The 18,558-nt window shown below is 40.6% G+C and overlaps 1 protein-coding gene across 1 annotated transcript in view; it reads right to left on the reverse strand.

Annotated features, from left to right (window-relative positions):
* Positions 1-11,590, reverse strand: part of LOC126333450 (protein FAM98B-like) — a 51,627-nt gene extending 40,037 nt beyond the window's left edge. Inside the window, exons 1-3 of the mRNA XM_049996736.1 lie at positions 11,350-11,590; positions 11,052-11,257; positions 7,891-8,051 (exon numbers count right to left, since the gene is read on the reverse strand). Coding sequence (XP_049852693.1) covers positions 7,891-8,051; positions 11,052-11,257; positions 11,350-11,387 — 405 coding nt within the window. The 5' untranslated portion in view covers positions 11,388-11,590. The remainder of the gene's footprint in view (positions 1-7,890; positions 8,052-11,051; positions 11,258-11,349) is intronic.
* Positions 11,591-18,558: the final 6,968 nt, after the last annotated feature.

Genomic DNA, 18,558 nt, shown 5'->3' on the forward strand with positions numbered 1-18,558 from the left:
GTTAGGGATTTGAACCATTGTTGTTCTGAATACGAGTCCAGTGTCTTACCTCTATGCTTCCTCACTCATAACAGAGTGGTCAGACTTGTCATTTCAAAATTTGCTGCGATTTTTTTCCATTTGTAGTTGCCACATACTAAATTTCAGTGCTGATATGAACTGGGAGTTACCTAAAAAATGTCACAACAGAGTAATTCAATGCCAGTTCAATACAGAAAACCAACATTTTCAACCGGACTATCCTGGATTTCTTCCAAATTCTGTGTATTCAATAATCAGATAAAAGACAAAAACTTTGCAGAGGTATATGACAACTGCGAAAAAAGTTATTCTCCAGCTCTGTTTGGAACTTTTGTGAAATGTGCACATGTGTCTCAATACAAATGACTACAATTTGTGTGTCTAATCCAGATACAGCAATGAAACGTATATCACTGAAAAGTTAATGAGTTGAGCTTTATATTGAAATGTGGCATTGTAGGTTTCTAAGAATTTTCATATGCAAGGTCAATCATTGATATTTGATCTTGAATATCTCAAAACAACCCACCTTCAATTTCCCCACAAAATTTTATTCTATTCCTCAAGGGTGTCACTATAAAAATAGTAAATATCTAGATGGCACAACACAGTCACCATGCCAAAAAATTTATTTTGTCTACATCATTCCCTTTTCAAAAATTGGTAATTAGCTCGTAAGTATAAACTAAATTATTGAAAAGTATAAATTGTAAATAATGTTGTATAAAAATATGGTTTATTTCACTGCAATGTATTATAAACCATCTACAGTGCAGCTCCCATGAAGACGCAATAAAAAGTAGCTACAAAACATCAAACATTAAATGGTTAATGTTCGCCATATCTGATGCAAGGTGATTAAGTATCTTTCCAGTTGGTGCTATTGTATCGAATCTTGTGAGAATGTCATATCTAATGATAACACAAATGTCTGGTTTAGCATGTAACACAAATGGTGGTGATGGTCCTTGCAGATGGAGATGCTGGCCTGTCCATTTGTTCCTTTGTAAGTTAGTAAGACACAAGCAACCCACCAATGATTGTCATATATACAGGCAACAAATCCATGCATGACTTTTAAAAGCCTTTTGTTACCAAAGTAATCACTGGCTCAGCTCTACTAATTCACAAAATAGAATATGCCCTTCTTCACTATACATTTGTTGACATTATTACGGCTTATGGGTACCTGAAATTGCCCTAATTGTAAACCTGACTGGCTGTTTGGTACTATTAGACACTGGATGAGACAAATAGCTCGCTGTGGGCACTGTACAACATGATATTACAGTGTAGCTAGCTGTAGAAATAGGAGCTGGTCTTACACTGTAGCTTTTAAGCCCAAATTGAAGCACTACATAACCATGAAGCCATTTTACAAGTATCAGCAGTAGCTATATGAAACACCAAATAGTCAATAAATAATTAAAACTAAAGGTAAATATACGAGAACATAGGATGACAATGTGTACAATGAGTTGTTTAAGACTTTTCATCGAAAGTTTATTCACAATAGCAACACAATTGTATGTGAATGGTGGTCTCTCATCAAAATGACAAGTTAACTGAATTATAATTTAAAGTAGCAAAGTAAAATGTAATTACATTGTGCAAGCAGAGCATTTACAGACAATAACAACTTCACAAAAGACCCATAACTCTGCTCAGCATGCTTATTTAAAACCTCGATCACTTGATTACAATGTTAATCAATACATTGTCTTATAGCATGACCACCTTTCAAGAAATCTGTACTTAACCTTTACATACACACATTTTACAATACATGATAAATATTCTCGGTCAGTTTGAGACTCTGTAAGAAAATATTTAAATCCAGATTTTATACTAATAAAACATTAAGGCATTTACTCGCCACATCTGCCATTGAAACCCAACCAGTCAAAACAACAACTTTTACATATTAAGGCAGTGCAGTTTGATGCTAGTCAAAACAGTTTTAAATACAATGTAATTTCAAACTATAGTTGAATAACATAGAAATCAATGGAGTCAAACTGAGATTTCCATACTAGTTTTAATTAAGTGTGTTTATGTGGATTAATCTTAATTGAGGCACATTTCCACATATTATTAAATAAATTGTTTATAAATGTTTACTAACTTGTTTGCAATAAACACAACTTGTTAACTTCATTGCTGGTATCAAGAGCTTTTAAAAAGTGCCTCATACAAGTACCTTGCATGACTGTAAATATTTTTATGACTTTTGCAATGAGCTTGTCTCACCACAGCAAATCATATGGTGTCTAGTTTTCTCATAGTAGGACATGTTAAAATATTTTCAGTAAATATTACAATTCACTGGGGCCATCTTAACTCACTCAGTGGACACACCACCTAAGTTCTATCAAAAAGAAGGCTCTGAGCACTATGGGACTCAACTTCTAAGGTCATCAGTCCCCTAGAACTTAGAACTACTTAAACCTAAAGACAGCACACACATCCATGCCCGAGGCAGGATTCGAACCTGCGACTGTAGCGGTCACGCGGTTCCAGACTGTAACGCCTAGAACCGCTCGGCCACCTCGGCCGGCTAAATTCCATCACTACTGGGATTTCCCACTGCTGGCTTGCTGCTACTGCCACCACCACCCATCCTGCACTTAAGGCTTGCTGCAACCACCCGGCCACTCTGCCCAAGCCATCTCTGACTCATATTGTACACTCACATCATGGCACCTTGCCAGTCACAGACAGCCACAACTTAATGGGCTAGCTGCTTGGAAAGTCACACAATGTCGTCTTCATCATGGGAAGCCGATGTATGGAGCAAAACAATGAAGCAGTATTTTCTCCGCACCACTGAAACAGTTGTCATGGTGTCAAGATATGCTTTTCCTGACGTCACTCGAGGCTGGTTAGTGCCGCTAATCTCTTTACAGTCCCTTCATCCCAATAATGAAGCCTTAACAGTGTGCTGTAGCAAATAAAAGGCATTCTGTGTAACATCAAAATCTTCCTGGTAGTGAGACTATTCACTAAATTCTTTTTGTTTTTGTATTTGACAACACATCCATCTGAACAGCAATATATGTGCTTTGGAGTTGGAAAGTGCCATTTTAAGAAACTGATGAATTCATGCTGGAAGGAACGCACAGAGTTAAGTAAGTGTGGAACATCAGTGGTCTTGTAGTGTAATGAAACCAAAACAATAAGTCCAAACTGGAATTGTTTTTTACTTTTATAGTATGGTAAACGGTTCAAAGACATCAGCAGACCAGTAATTCCTCCACTGGTGACGTGAAGACGAAGTGCCGAGTTGTCGTTAACTACAAGAAGCACCCGTTGACAACTGCTCAAATGAGGTACTATTCTAGAACACATCACCTCTTCAAAACTTCAGGAAAGTGATGTCAGCAGTGAAACAGGTTTGTAGTTGTCGATATCACTCCTATCAGCCTTTTTAAATAGGGGTTTAACAGCAGCATACTTCAATTTCTGTGGATAAATGCCCAGAGCTAATGATGCATTACATATTTCCGATAAGACAGGGCTTACTATTTGGGAAAAAATGTTTAATAACCTGTTTGAAAACACAATGAAATCCAGATGTTTTTATTTTTTATCATGATGATTATTTTGGAAGCAAGACATTCAACATCATTGTCATCACCGTCCTGATGAAAACTCAGCACGTCATTCTTGTAGGGTTTGGTGGGAGAGACTCCTCACATGAAGAGTAGTTTTTATCCATTTATTTCATACCCAGCACTTTAACAATGAGGACTGAGTCTACAAAATTTCAGAACCCGTGTAACATTGCTGTCAGTGTCGGCAAGGATGGTTGGCAGATTTCCAGCCAAACATAGCATTGCTCTGACATCAGCACACAAGACACACACAGCCAAAATATGCTGAACCAAAAGTAGCATACCACAAACTTCACACAGTGGTCAATTCTCATGTCAGAGGAGGAAACCGTGTGTTAATGGGCCATGTCATACGCACATCATCAGCGAGGTTGGCACAATGTCTATCATGTCTGTGTGGTCGAATTGCGTGATTACAGTTTGTTTTCCAACACCTCCAACCATTCAGTTTTTCACTGTTGCAAAATTTGTCTGTCAGATTATGAGAGGACAGCATGCAAGGGGACAGCACACAGACATGCAGTACCATCCCAAAATGCTTCGCTGGCTGCTTGTCAGCTGTGTCATTTCCATGTATAGATAAGTGTCCTGGTACCCAGCAAAAGACCACCTCCTTCCCATAGCTTTGGAGCCAGGGTAAGTAGTCAAAGATGAGCTGAATCAACTGGTCTACCAGATACATTTTGTGGACCACTTGTAGTGCAATAAGCGAGTCAGAACAGAAGAGATACCTTGGTCTATGATGCCTATGAATCTACTCCAGTGCCATCATAACACTATATAACTCAGCATTATGACTGTAAGTTATCCTGGAAAACCGCATCAGAGAGATCAGCTTAACAACTGAGAGCATCCTCTTTCTGGGATCCATCCATATAAACAAACATAAAACTGTGGTCACAGTATGTACTTAAAAATGGAAACACAGTTGTAAAAACATAATCTGCAGTCCAAGTTTTCTTGTACTGTGTCAAGCTCTTGGGTTTTTCAATACGCCAAGGTGTAAATTTGTTCCATCTCTAGCCATCTATTCAGAAGTCTGATATATTTAGATTCTTGATTCAATCAGTAGCATGTAACCTGAACGGCATGCTTGCATGGGGACAATTACCGAACAGCTGCTCAAAGTTGTGGTAGATCACCACACTAGATGCCAATGACAGGCAACAGAGATTTCCAGGGTGTCAAACCAGAAGAAGGTGCCACTGAATATAGAGCAGTGGTTCACCAGCCTCTGCACACGTGTTTGCAGACATAGCTGAAAATGCTCTGATCAAAATATGAATGCCCTTGTGGTGGACAGCAACCAACATCCTGAAGTACAAAATACAAGCTGATCCATAAACCACACTACCACAATCTAACAGGATTTGACAAGTGGGACTTATTGGCTCCCCAAGCCTTTCTGCAGAGGCATTTCAAAACATTCAATGAATTGAAGCCCTTTGTTCATAGGTCTCTCAGATGCAACAGCCAGGATAATTTTGAGTCAAATAGTAGGCCCAAAACCTACACATTTTCCTTGAAATGTACAATATTGTTCCCCTTGTGAGCACTGGTTGGTTGAAATAGTGACAAGCATGGTAAAAATTGACTTCCAGTCCTCTCTGGTGAGAACCTAAAAGGAGTTTGTTTCCCAAGCTTCCAGCCTCCTGGTTGTCAGCTATAGCAGTTTCATTGTCGCCTTAAGGTTGGAGGAAGAGGAGAAGATTACAAAGTCATCCACTAACAGAGAGCATTTAATATGGTTTCTGAATGTGGAGGAGATGCCACTGATAGCAACTGCAAACAGTGTGACACTGAGTACACAGCCTTGGGGGACCCCATTCTCCTGAATATAACAATAAGACAAGGCATCACCAACATCATACCTAACACATTCTCCTCAACAAAGGATTGGTTAAGAACTAAGTGGATGATCATGTATCCCCATTCATGACTGGTGAAGGTTGATGCACCTCTTAGTGGTGCCATATGCTTTTTTGAGGTCAAAAACCATATGGTTTTCTAGTAAGAAAGAATCCTGCAACTGTACCAGGAGTGGCACAGGTGACCTTGGGACTTGTGGACCCAGACGAAACGGCGGCAACCATGCGCTTGAAAGTCTTACCCAACAACTGATAAGGGATACACTTGGGGTAACTGTTAGGGTCCTTGCCTGGTTTCCACAATGGAATATCCAACTGGGGGACACTTTCCATCACACGAGATCTGATGGACCAAGATAGGAGCTTTCCTTTGACTTCATGACACAGATGACAGAGAATGGCATAATGAATCTGATCCATTCCTGGAACAGTGTCTCCGGCTGTGGACAGAGACTATTCCAATCCCACACGCAGAATGGAAGGCCACCTCATTACACAAGGAGAAGACTGACCAACTCAGCAGTCTTTGCTGGGTGGGTGCAGGCACTACCTGATGGTACACTTGTCTCATATGGAGTAGACAGAATTGAGATCGCTCCACTGGGATCCCATGAACCGCAAGGGAAACAAATATCGACCCAGACAGATGCCTGCATGCCTGAGCAAACCTTACACGACTAGGGATTGCCGCCTAAAGACTGTTTTACCTAAACATCCACTCACCTCATGAGCACATAGCACACCTTTAGGTTGAGGGTTTGTTTTCTTTTAAGAGGAGTGTACCTTCCTTGTGGTTCACACTGTGAAGAATAATGCTCAGAGTTTATGTTAGAAGAGATATAGCAGCACAAGCCAGTTCCCAGCTTGGGAAATCTTGGGTCGCCACAACCATACCGACCCACTGGTGGTGGAGTTCCATGGGAAAAATAGAGTCCTTCATTCCCTAAGTTGTGGGACAGACTTCATAAGGCCCCTCCAATGAGGCCTGTCTGGCTTGGGCGACCCTGACTAACTATAGTGCAACCAGCAAAGCCTTCAGCACCATTGATGCACACAAAGCTCAGCACTAAAGATGTGTATGTTAAAGCAGTTTTCATACCTCAGGAGAATTAATTTTTGAGAGAATATATAATTTTATTAATTTTGGAAGGAGAAGTTTATGATATGCTCATACACTGGATTTTATGAGATTTGTCTTTCAATGTACTGCCATTATTTCTCTCTTGAACCATTTGTCCCTATATTTTTTTACTACATTAACGAAATAATTATTCCACATATTTGCTTCCTGTGACTCAATTCTAGCCCTTCAATAGTGATGTTATACTGTTATGTGACTGGCTGCTCTGTCTCTTGTTTCATGCCATAACAATAATGTCGATTCATGCCATAACAATAATGTTGATTTTAATTCAAATCTAAAGAAAACACTAAACCACATTAATGTTGAGGTAACAGATGGTATCTCTTTACCCAGCTGTCAAAACTAGTGTCCATACGCATGCTGAAAACGGGACCATGGGACATACTATGCCTATTTTGAAATATGAGGTTGTGCTGCAGCCTTACATAATTAGAAGTACTGCAGCTACAAGAGAGAGATAAGGATTACACAAACCTTAGGGTCAAGAGAATTTTGTCATGAAGGTTTCATGCAATGCAGGTACTTTGTCCATCAGAAAACTAAAATAAGAGATACATGACAACAAAGCCAGGTCCTACTACTTTTTTATTCATCAGGGAACTTTTAAGTAAGTAGGCTAAATGTAGTACGTATATGATCATATCAGGTCCAAATGTAACTACCTCATGTTAAGAAGAAAAAACAAAAACTACTGACAAGAGTCCACAGATTAATGGGCTCATATGGTGTAAAAAGTTGCCAGTCTCTTAGATAACAGGTAACATGAGACTGTCTAAATCAAAGCTAAAAAAACTTTTTTTAGTTGGAAAATGGCTTCATCTGATTGAAGAATTTTAAATTGTGAAATACGAAGTACCCACTGGTGTATTGTAACAAGATAAATGTGAGCTAAACATGTTTAAAACATTTTTATGGATTAAAAAACTTTTATAAAATTATAGTTGTCTGCTGTGAACTTAGATCATTTTAATATTACAACCCATATGTACGATGATTTCAAAAGTCACTAAAAGAATTTTAAGATTAATTGTGCTAGGTCTATGTCATATCTTGCACTGAACAGTAAGGGGTGTGAGTGATATTCAATATAAACGAAAGCACTGATACATTCAAGTGAGTTCCATTTAGCTAGAAGAACTGTTATATTCTGAAACATCCCCTACATTAACTACTACACAGCCATGACATAATGAAAATTACTTTTGCATGATGTGTGAATGCATCATCTCAAAATCAAACTTACCAACTCAACTTGCATCGTTTTAGAGTCATCTGGTTTATTGACTTGGATCATCCGTGCTGCCTGTAGCTCAGTCAGAAGAAAGTCCAGAAGTAACATCCGGTTCTTCCTCGATCCCAGTCTTTCACTCATATGTCCCCCAGTAAGTTGGCTATATGCACATCCTATTACAAAATGCAGATACAGCATTTTTATGAAATTCTTATTTATGTAATACATATTGAATCTGACAAATCCTATCCACAAGAGCAGTTAACACTTCAAAGAAAATTATGAAGCTAAAAATACACTATTCATTTGTAACTGCTTTATGTAAGCTGAGTAGTAGGTATTTTTTAACCTTTTCTGGTAAAAACTATTTTGACTTCCTACCTTAAGTTCAAACTTTTGTTATAACTATAGACCTACATTTCTAAAAGTATTTTCTAGTTAAGAACCAGGATACCACAAAAAGTTACACTTTATTGGTAATTACAGTTACTTCGCAATCATGGTTGCGGTACAAATACAGAACCACCCCCAAATGGGGAGAAAAATGTGTGAAAGCAATAAAATCTATACAAAACTTAATTATTAAACTGTAGCTTGACAGCCACGAAATGCTGAAGTCACTTCCCGGCATTAGGGAAGCATCCAATTCCACCCGTCTGCATTGACCCATGTCATCAATATGGTGGAAATGCCTACTTCCACTGTATACAAACTGGCAATGATATCGTCACTGTATACACATGTCAACAAACGTGAACAAAAATACAAACGACACAGGAATGTCTCATTTCTCTTGACCTATACAGCTCAAATGATGCCCTCGATACCAAAAAACCTACACCAAAAATTTCAAAAACGGGAAATGGACACTTCGCTAGAACTACGGAGCTCAAATGCAGCTCTTGATACCTACTGGCAAATCATAAATAAAAAAAATCACAACCACAAACTTCACACACCTACATAACCCACAAAACACCACCAAATCCAAAACCCTAAAACCCTCATAGTCACTAGTTCAACTGAAACACCATAAATATAAAACAGATAAAATATCAGAATTACTACACATGAAACCAAAACAAAAATTACTTACCAACAGAATCACTTGGATTGGCTGCCAACACCACACACACACACACACACACACACACACACACACACACACACACACACACACACACAAAAGGGAAGAAACCATAACTCTCAAAACAAAGCAGACACTTCCAAATCCATATTAAGACTACCAAGACTCAAATGAACTAACATTTGACAATGCTAACCAAGACACGAATGAACTCGATACCATACATTAAACTCAACACGTCAACATCCACCACCAGAGGGTGCCGTCATATACAACACAACATCTACAAACACAAACCAACTCTAAAACACTGCACCACAGTGACGTCACACACCATGACACCATTATGTCATGGGTCAAAGCAGATGGATAGAATTCGAAGCTTATAATGATCCCACTTCCCTCAATTTCACTCCTGAAATGAAGAACTTAATACTCAGGCTGCACTATGGTTCAGTCTGTCAACACAAGTAAGGGATCACTAAAACACTACACCAGGGGTAGTCAACCTTTTTTACCAACTGCCCAATTTTGTATCTCTGTTAACTAGTGAAATTTTCTAACTGACCACTGGCTCCACAGTAATGGTGGTGGTGGTTGTTGGGACATTTAAGGGGGACTAAACAGCTAAGGTCATCAGTCCCCCTGCTCCACAGTAATGATTATTTATAAAGTAGCACAGTAACTTTACTTGATAAAATTTATAAAACACTTTTCCTCAAAGTTAGTATATATAACAAAAATAACATACCAAATACTTTGTCAAAATTTGATTAAAATCTAAACAAAATACTTTTAAACAGTAACACCTCATCACACATGAAAAGATTTGTAAGTTCTACTTAGGGGCGGTAGAGATTAGGTTGACTACCAATGCTCTACAAAATATGATATAGCTGAGTTCAAAATAAAGTCCTCTGATTCCCCGTACAAAAACATTGGGCCTATAATTTTTTAAGAAATTAGTAAATTTAGTAAAAGTGCATTTATTGTGGCAGCAGCTTTCACATTGCTGCTCAGCTAATTATGGGACGTGATGACAACTAATCCTGAATTGAAGGAGTAAACAAGATGGCAGAAAACAAATATTCCTTAAAATTTATACTGTTCTCTTAGGTCCCTGAAACACAGCCTCATAAACCAGGGCATTTCGTTTAATGCAAGGCGTAGGTTTTGAAATAAGTCGATGCAGCGACTCTCACTGACTATCATACAGCCTACTATCACCTAATCAGCTACGATCAACAGAAATGAGTTACTAACTAGATCATGGAGCGTGAGAGCCATCAACACTGTAATTCCACCTTAACCAAACATTTATAAATGCCAAAAAGTTATTTTTGTTATAAAGATGTCCTGCAACTAGTTACATATATTGGTGTGAATATTTTTCTCATAATCTCTAAATCTTTCTGACAATTGCCCGGTAAACACATCATAATACTTGTCTGACACTGATGAGAAAGTACACTGTATTTTCTATCGTGAAGAATGACAGAAACTGCAAAAATAAGATAATCAAAATATGTTTCATATAACAAAACCATGGTAGTGGTGAAAAATTGTGGCACAGTCCAAGGTCTAGGTTGAGTTGGGCAGTGACAATTTTATTTGGCGTCTGCAATTCCAATGACTGTGAATCAGAAATAAGAGTTTCAGGTAATTTACTGCAATACACTCAAACTTCCTCAAGGTAGAAACACAGGAGAACAAGAAATGAAGGAACCATTGCTTTGAACTGAATACCGAGGGAAATCTTTCACTTACAGGCGGACTGCCACTTTAGAAGGGTCATTCATGGTAGAAATTTATTTTTCTTGCTGCTGATACTGACCACTGCAACGTGCACAACAAAATTTGCTCTCCGAAGTTAAGCAATTAACAATATGTAAAGTATACATTTTGTACAAGTAGTCTGACGTATAACAGCTTCTCTATGCTAGTATTCGTTTTCACTTTCTAACAGAAAACTATGTGACGAGACAGGTGCTCCCAAATCAACTGATATGGCCAATCTTACTATGAAGTATCAGTGCAATCTTTTAGATACTTTGTGTGATAAATGTTCCAAATGAAGGGAGCTTACCCAACTCCTTCAAGAAACTACTGAGTTCTAGCATGAACGAACTAGAATCCTCTGCAGTTGTGATTGCGTTAACATGTTCTTCCAAATGGTAAAGTGTCTGGAGTTCTTTTGAGATCCATTCCACAAGGGCCGTGTACTCGACGGATTTTGGACCACCATCTAAAGCTTTTTCCAAGCAGGAATCGTCAAGCAGTGGACCGGTGTACCTATAAATGGCATAACAATTCATAATATTGGGTTGGGTCACCAATGTCACATTAGCATTTTTAAGTTACACATTGACAATAAAAACTGCTACCCTAGATCTTCTAAAGAGTCTAAAATATCATTCTCCATTTTTAACTTCTTCGAATTACAAGCTCTACAGACTCAAAAATATAATAAATCTCCGGGAAAAATTTCGCATGCCTACAACACATCACATACAGCCGGCAACCAAAGACCTTTACTGTACTGTCAGAAAAAAATATATCTCAGGAACTACCAACTGTTTTTCTATATTGTGTACTGACATAGACCATAGATATATACTGGCTACTTTGGACTACCGAAGAACGGGATACAATCCATCGGCTTTGAGCAATAACGTCAGACTTTGCCAGAGATGATTTATTACACAGATTTAACAGTAGAGGCGAGTGTTCATAAAGAAGGAAATGCAGTAGAGAGAAAACGGATGGTAGGCATATATCACGTGCGTTAATATTTCGAACATAATGTTAAGGATATCGCTTGTTTGAGTACGAGTTCTTCTGTAAAAAAATACAGAAAATAAGGGGATACAAGTAACTTTAGGACGAAATATCTCAGTTGACATATATATATGAGTTGTATCTCGAACTTCAGTCAGTCTGTATAGGTTAACTTCAGTACTGGATACAAATTTAACGTACGTCGATTTCTTCGTTTCCGTTAGCATTAGTATCCTATTCTTCAGCTGATCTGTACATAGATCAATTAAAGTACAGGATACAAAATTTTCAGGTGCTTGTTTTTTGGCCTCCGCTACTACTAGCATTCTGTTCTTAGGTAGACAGTATTATTAGCGAAGGCGAAAAGACCGCCATACGTAAAATTTATATCCCATAGTTTGGTTGACCTGTGTAGGTCAACTGAAGAATAGGATAACAGTGTTAACGAAAACGAAGAAATCGACGTACGTAACATTGGCATCTTCTATCTCAGTTGAACTAAGCAAAGGCGAAAACAAAAGACACACATAAAATTTGTATCCCATGCTCCGGTTGATGTATATAGGGAGAGTGAAGTATGGGATACTTTTTTTTGCCTTCCATACTAGTAGTATCGACTGAAAATTATTGTAGTCTTGCTAGCGACGACAGCAAAACCGACAACAATAAAATTTCCGTCCCATTCCTCAGTTGAGTTATATTGGTCAACTGAAGTATAGGATACTAGTACTATTGAATGGGAAAATAACGACATCCTGTACTTCAGTTGACCTCTACGTTCCTCGTCTAATTAAGCGCTACAGCTCCACATGAACAAATCGTTCGACAAGCAGACACGCTTATCAGGCGCATAAGTTCACTACACTCGCGACATCAAACGTAATCAGCAAGAAGACCAGGAATTTGCAAAAATCGAATGGTTGCCATCATGCCTACGCCCAGAGCCTGCTTTAAGTCTTCCACATTCATGGGAATAGAAAAATCCATAACTGCAAAATAAAAAGACTAAAAATTCTTCTAAATGGAAAACTATTCTTCCAAATTACCTCAAACTCACTAAGAATGAAATTAAGTACCGAATTAATTGGAAAGAACCGATTATTTAAATGAATGCAAAGGAAAAAATATAACACAATGTCTACTGCTGTCTTTTAAAAACACATTCATTTATTTCAATTTACAATGATGGCGCTTATCCACAGCAGACAACCGATTTTTTATCTATGGCTGGACAGTTAAGACATTAATAACAATGAGTCATCTATGACATAATTGGTCAAAGCCAACGGGTTGTATCCGTTCTTCAGTTGACCTGGCTACTTTGATTCATTTATTTGGCCTTCAGTGTGGATACGCTATTTCGTCATAAATAATTATTCTGTTTTGCCTTCAGCCTTCAGCCATTAACAATTACAAAAAACTGATAATTTTTAAAAAGTTAAGATAACACACCACCAGAACTATATTACTATTAAAGCATTCACAAACGGAAGTCTGAAACAGGTAAGAGTTAAGAGTGAGTTTGCAGTTGACCGCACCACATACGAGAAACGTCCACTTTGTGATCCAGCAGATTATTGGTAATGCAAACAGCAAGTGCTGTTAAGAGAAATGTTTTGTTTTTAAGAAAATAAATTACGCTGTTGTTTTTAAAATAATAAATTACACTGTAATCACTTCACTTCGGATCACAATATTTTTCTTATTCTAGAAGTAATCTACATCTACATCTTTACTCTACGATTTGCTGTGAAATTCGTAGCAGAGCGTATGTCCCACTGTACCAGTCATTACGGCTTTGTCCGGTTTTGTTCACATATAGAACAAACGAAATGCCTCTGTGCATACTGTAATTAATCTCATCTTATCCTCATGATCCCTATGGGAGTGATACGTAAGGGGTTGTAGCATATTCCTAGCATCATCACTAAAAGCCAGTACTGGAAAATGTGTTAACAGACTTTCTCGGAATAGTTTTCGTCTATTTTCAACAGTATACCAGTTCAGTTCTTTCAACAGCTCAGACTGCTTTCACAGAGGCACCGACAAAGGTCGTCAGACACCGCAGCCAGATGTCGTCCGATGACATCGGCCACATCATGGAAATGAGCATTTGGCGTCATTGGCCCGGAGACGCCTTGTAGGGCAGGTCCGGCCGCCTTGGTGCAGGTCTTATTACATTCGACGCCACATTGGGCGACCTGCGCGCCGGATGGGGATGAAATGATGATGAAGACAACACAACACCCAGTCCCTGAGCGAAAAAAACCTCCAATCCAGTCAGAAATCAAACCCTGGCCCGTAGGACGGCAATCCCTCACGCTGACCACTGAGTTATCGGGGCGGACAGCCACATCATGACCACATAGCGTCCGATTTCATTCGTCAGTTTTTTGGAGGGGGTAAAGGTTAGGTTACATTAGAATCTGTTATTGTGTTGTAGGTTAGGGTGGGATGGATACCATGACGCCTCTGTGCTTGGAAACAAGTGCTACAGAGTGGGTTTTGCTATTAAAAACTTGCTGCATGCATATGAATGAGGGTTTCTCTCTCGAAAACAAAGTGGTGGGTACTGCACATTCTGTCCTCATTTATCGGAATAATCATGCAACTTTTACAAATATAACAGTGGTCTGGAGAAATGTTCAGTTGTGTACTAACTAGTAGCGACCTTGAAAAGCAAACTATAAATACTTTGTTTCGCTGTATTTATTTAAAGTTGAGCATACGTAGGTCAATTAACCTTCAGTTCCTGTTATTCATCACTCCTGTAAAAGACAAGCACAAAGTTTAGCACAACTTATTCTGAACACCTAAAGCACTAAAAAGTGCAAAAAAAAAATATCGTTCAAAATGGCTCAAATGGCTCTAAGTACTATAGGACTTCAGATCTGAGGTCATCAGTTCCCAAAAATATCATACAATCACATTTGCAAACTACCTTATATTAATGAAATCGCAACTCTATTGGCATTAAAACACCAGTAAGCAGTAATAATAATTTGTAGACAACAAATACCAACCCACCACAAAAAAGACCCAGTACAGTAGCAACAAATATGTGGGGATACAAGCTCTATGGACTTCCGTCCCCAAGAATATCGCTGCAAAAAATGGTATCTCTAGACATTGGGCAGTATGTTCTGAGACGCCAAGTGTTTAGGTTGTATCTGTCCATATAATGTGTATAAATAAATATTGTGTATGTGAATCAGTAACATTAACAGTCATTACCGATCATGAGCATCGTGTTCATTACCCAACTCCTACATTAGTAGCCCCACCTGCACCCTACGTGAGAATCCAACACCTTGCCAACGTGGATCCTACACACGTCGATGGTCAGCCAGCTACAGTCAACGATAGCAAGTGTTGTGAGTGTTTATCTAACGACTTCTCGCGGTTACAAGACGGAAATTTGCAATAGCTTTGTGTTTAATACCCACACAACAATGCAACCATTGTCACATAAGCACACACATAAGGACTGTGATATTGAAATTCCATCAGCCACGGCGCCTTTAACGAACACTGAAAATAGTACTAAGAGTGCTTATGTGGATACTAACATCGTTAGACTACATAACGAAGGGACAACGACGATCGGCGGTAATGAACAATGGTGCTACCCTGCCGCCCTCGCCATTCACAAACAGTGGCCATACCTCATCAGACCACCACAGTTGGTCCGAACAACGCCAAGCAACTACTGCACAGCGACAACACACTGGGACAAACACAAAATGAACACAACAGGAACTACCCACCATCTATCAAACTCCACCTGCTGCCCATTCACCCAGACTTACCAGAAGTGTGGTTTGCTTTATACAAATGTATGATGAGGACAGCTGGGACTGAACACGACTAGAGCAAGCAGTTAATACTTCTCAACCGTCTAGGTGAACAAGCAGATACCGGCAGGGATCTACTGCTAGACACTCCAACTGCGCACAAGTATCAGTCAGTGAAGTCACTAACATTGCAACGATTATCACGCACGCCAGAGCAACAACTGCACTTCGCCACAAATGAGACGATGCTGGGCAATGACACACCATCAGCATTATGGTGCAAACTGCATATGAAAATTGAAAGCCACCTACTACCAGACTGGTCCCTATGGTCATTGTGGTTACTCAAGCTCCCAGAGCAAATACAGTCACCACTTCTAGTACATGCGGACACAGCATTGGAAACGTACCTACAACTGGCAAATGCTGGCGCTCGAATGCCACCGGACACTGATCAGTGCCAGGATACCTATCTACAACTGCCATGCCAGTGATGGATATGGCGCATAACAGACAAGGACGGCAAGAGCGGCAGACACAGCACAAAACACTATGGGCAGTCCCTGGGCAACGTCCTCCTCCCCCACAACTGGACCCCATCCGCCTTGCAGGCCGCGACCGCTGCATCGCCGCAATAATCACGGCGCACAGGCCCAGCTCCTGCACGAAGAAAACAAACAAGGGAGACAGTCAACATCTGGGCCACCACAACACAGTCGGCCGTAGTGGCCGAGCGGTTCTAAGCGCTTCAGTCTGGAACCGCGCGACCTCTACGGTCGCAGGTTCGAATCCTGCCTCGGGCATGGATGTGTTAGGTTTAAGTAGTTCTAAGTTCTAGGGGACTGATGACCTCCGCTGTTAAGCCCCATAGTGCTCAGAGCCATTTGAACCACAACACAGCCCAGCCAAAACAAAACTATAAACGACTGCTGGTTCAAATGGCTCTGAGCACTATGGGACTTAACATCTATGGTCATCAGTCCCCTAGAACTTACCTAACTTATACCTAACTAACCTAAGGACATCACACAACACCCAGTCATCACGAGGCAGAGAAAATCCCTGACCCCGCCGGGAATCGAACCCGGGCGCGGGAAGCAAGAACAATATTAGACGAGCTCCGTAACTTAGCTTACCTCGGAGTGCGCCCCACAATGAAACTAGTTTCGGAGCATTGTGTGTGGCTGAATATGAAGATGGATTGTGCTACTTCGACACCAGTGTGCATTACTTGCCAGAGGGCGAAGACAGGACGACGCAACCAGCCGCCGTTAGGGAGCTTTTCTGTCCCAAGGGGCCGTTTTTGTCATGCACATGTAAATTTAGTGGGCCACTACCTGAAACTAACGGATTTCGTTATATCCTATCAGTCATTGACCGCACGACTTGGTGGGTGTAGACGGTTCCTCTCAGGGACATATCAGTGGAGACAGCGGCGAGATCGTTCATCTACCTATGGATAGCGACATTTGGCTGCCCTGATTCGCTAACAACCGATCAGGACAGACAATTCGAATCGACCCTGTCTACGGAACTGTCCCGCCTCTGCGGCTGCCATTGATTCCATACCAGAGCTTGCAATCTACAGTTAAATGGCCTAGTGGGACATTGGCACCAAACACTGAAAGCATCATTGATATGCCGAGAATGGTAAGAGGCCCTACTCTGGGTGCTGCTGGATATCAGAACGGCCCACAAAGAGGACCTCGACACTTCGCTAGCAGAGACCCCCTATGGCAAAGCGATTAGCATCCTGGCAGAATTTGTCACACAGACAACGGACGAAGGGAACGAGGACTCCCAGGCGTCGTACAACGGGTCAGAGAATGGATACGCAGCATCAGAGTCCCACCACCATCGCACCACACAACACCTAGTGTATTTGTGCACAAAAATCTACCGATTTGCACTCATATGATGCTAAGCACAGATGCTGTCAAGCCAGTGCTGCACCCAGGGTACAGTGGACCATATAAAGTACTAAGATGGGGACTCAATAAATTTTAAATCATGCTAGCCGGCAAACCCACTACTGTGTTCGTCAATAGACTGAAGCCAGCATGGACTTCAGTGGAGATGCCGTGGAACAGTACCGACGTTTTGACCTCACGCCGCCGGGCGCGGTGGCCGTGCGGTTCTGGCGCTGCAGTCCGGAATCGCGGGGCTGCTACGGTCGCAGGTTCGAATCCTGCCTCGGGCATGGGTGTGTGTGATGTCCTTAGGTTAGTTAGGTTTAAGTAGTTCTAAGTTCTGGGGGACTTATGACCTAAGATGTTGAGTCCCATAGTGCTCAGAGCCATTTTTTTGATCTCACGCCACGACACAACCCCATTTTCCGCCACAGTCGATGTCAAGCACTTCCTTCCAGAAGATATCACAGTGTCTCTACATGACACGATGATCATGGTATCTGCCACCTACTAAAATCGACAGGTCGACAACAGAACGATGTTGCGATCTTTGTAGCATTCCACACTGATACCACAGTCAGTCGACACAGTTGAACTGTTATCTACGCTATCCAGGGATGGCATCCTACATGTGTCAGCCCCAGACCATAACATGGAAAACCGGACCAGAATCAGCCTACAGTCACACCACAGGACCCCATAGAACCACCGACAGGTGACCTAACGATGGCACCTCCAGTGCAACCTACTTAGGCAGTACTGACGTCACGAACAGGCAGACCGCTGCGCCGACCAAGACATCTATATGAGTTCGAACCAGACAGCAACTCCAGAGACGACCAGCACCACACTGCAACACAATTTCAGCTCTCCGTGACTTGAATATCACTACAAAAAACAGTATCTCTGCACCATGGGCAGTGTGTTCTGAGACACCAAGTGTTTAAGTTGTATCTGTCCGTATAACGTGTATAAATAAATATTGTTTACGTAAGTCGGTAACGTTGACAGTCATTACACATCACGAACATCGTGCTCGTTACCCAAATCCTACAAGTACGCAAGATACACCACCACTCTCACTCAACAAACAATTTTTTTGAGGCTATAA

Source organism: Schistocerca gregaria, chromosome 2 (genome assembly GCF_023897955.1).
Source record: "Schistocerca gregaria isolate iqSchGreg1 chromosome 2, iqSchGreg1.2, whole genome shotgun sequence".
NCBI classification, from domain to species: Eukaryota; Metazoa; Arthropoda; class Insecta; order Orthoptera; family Acrididae; genus Schistocerca; species Schistocerca gregaria.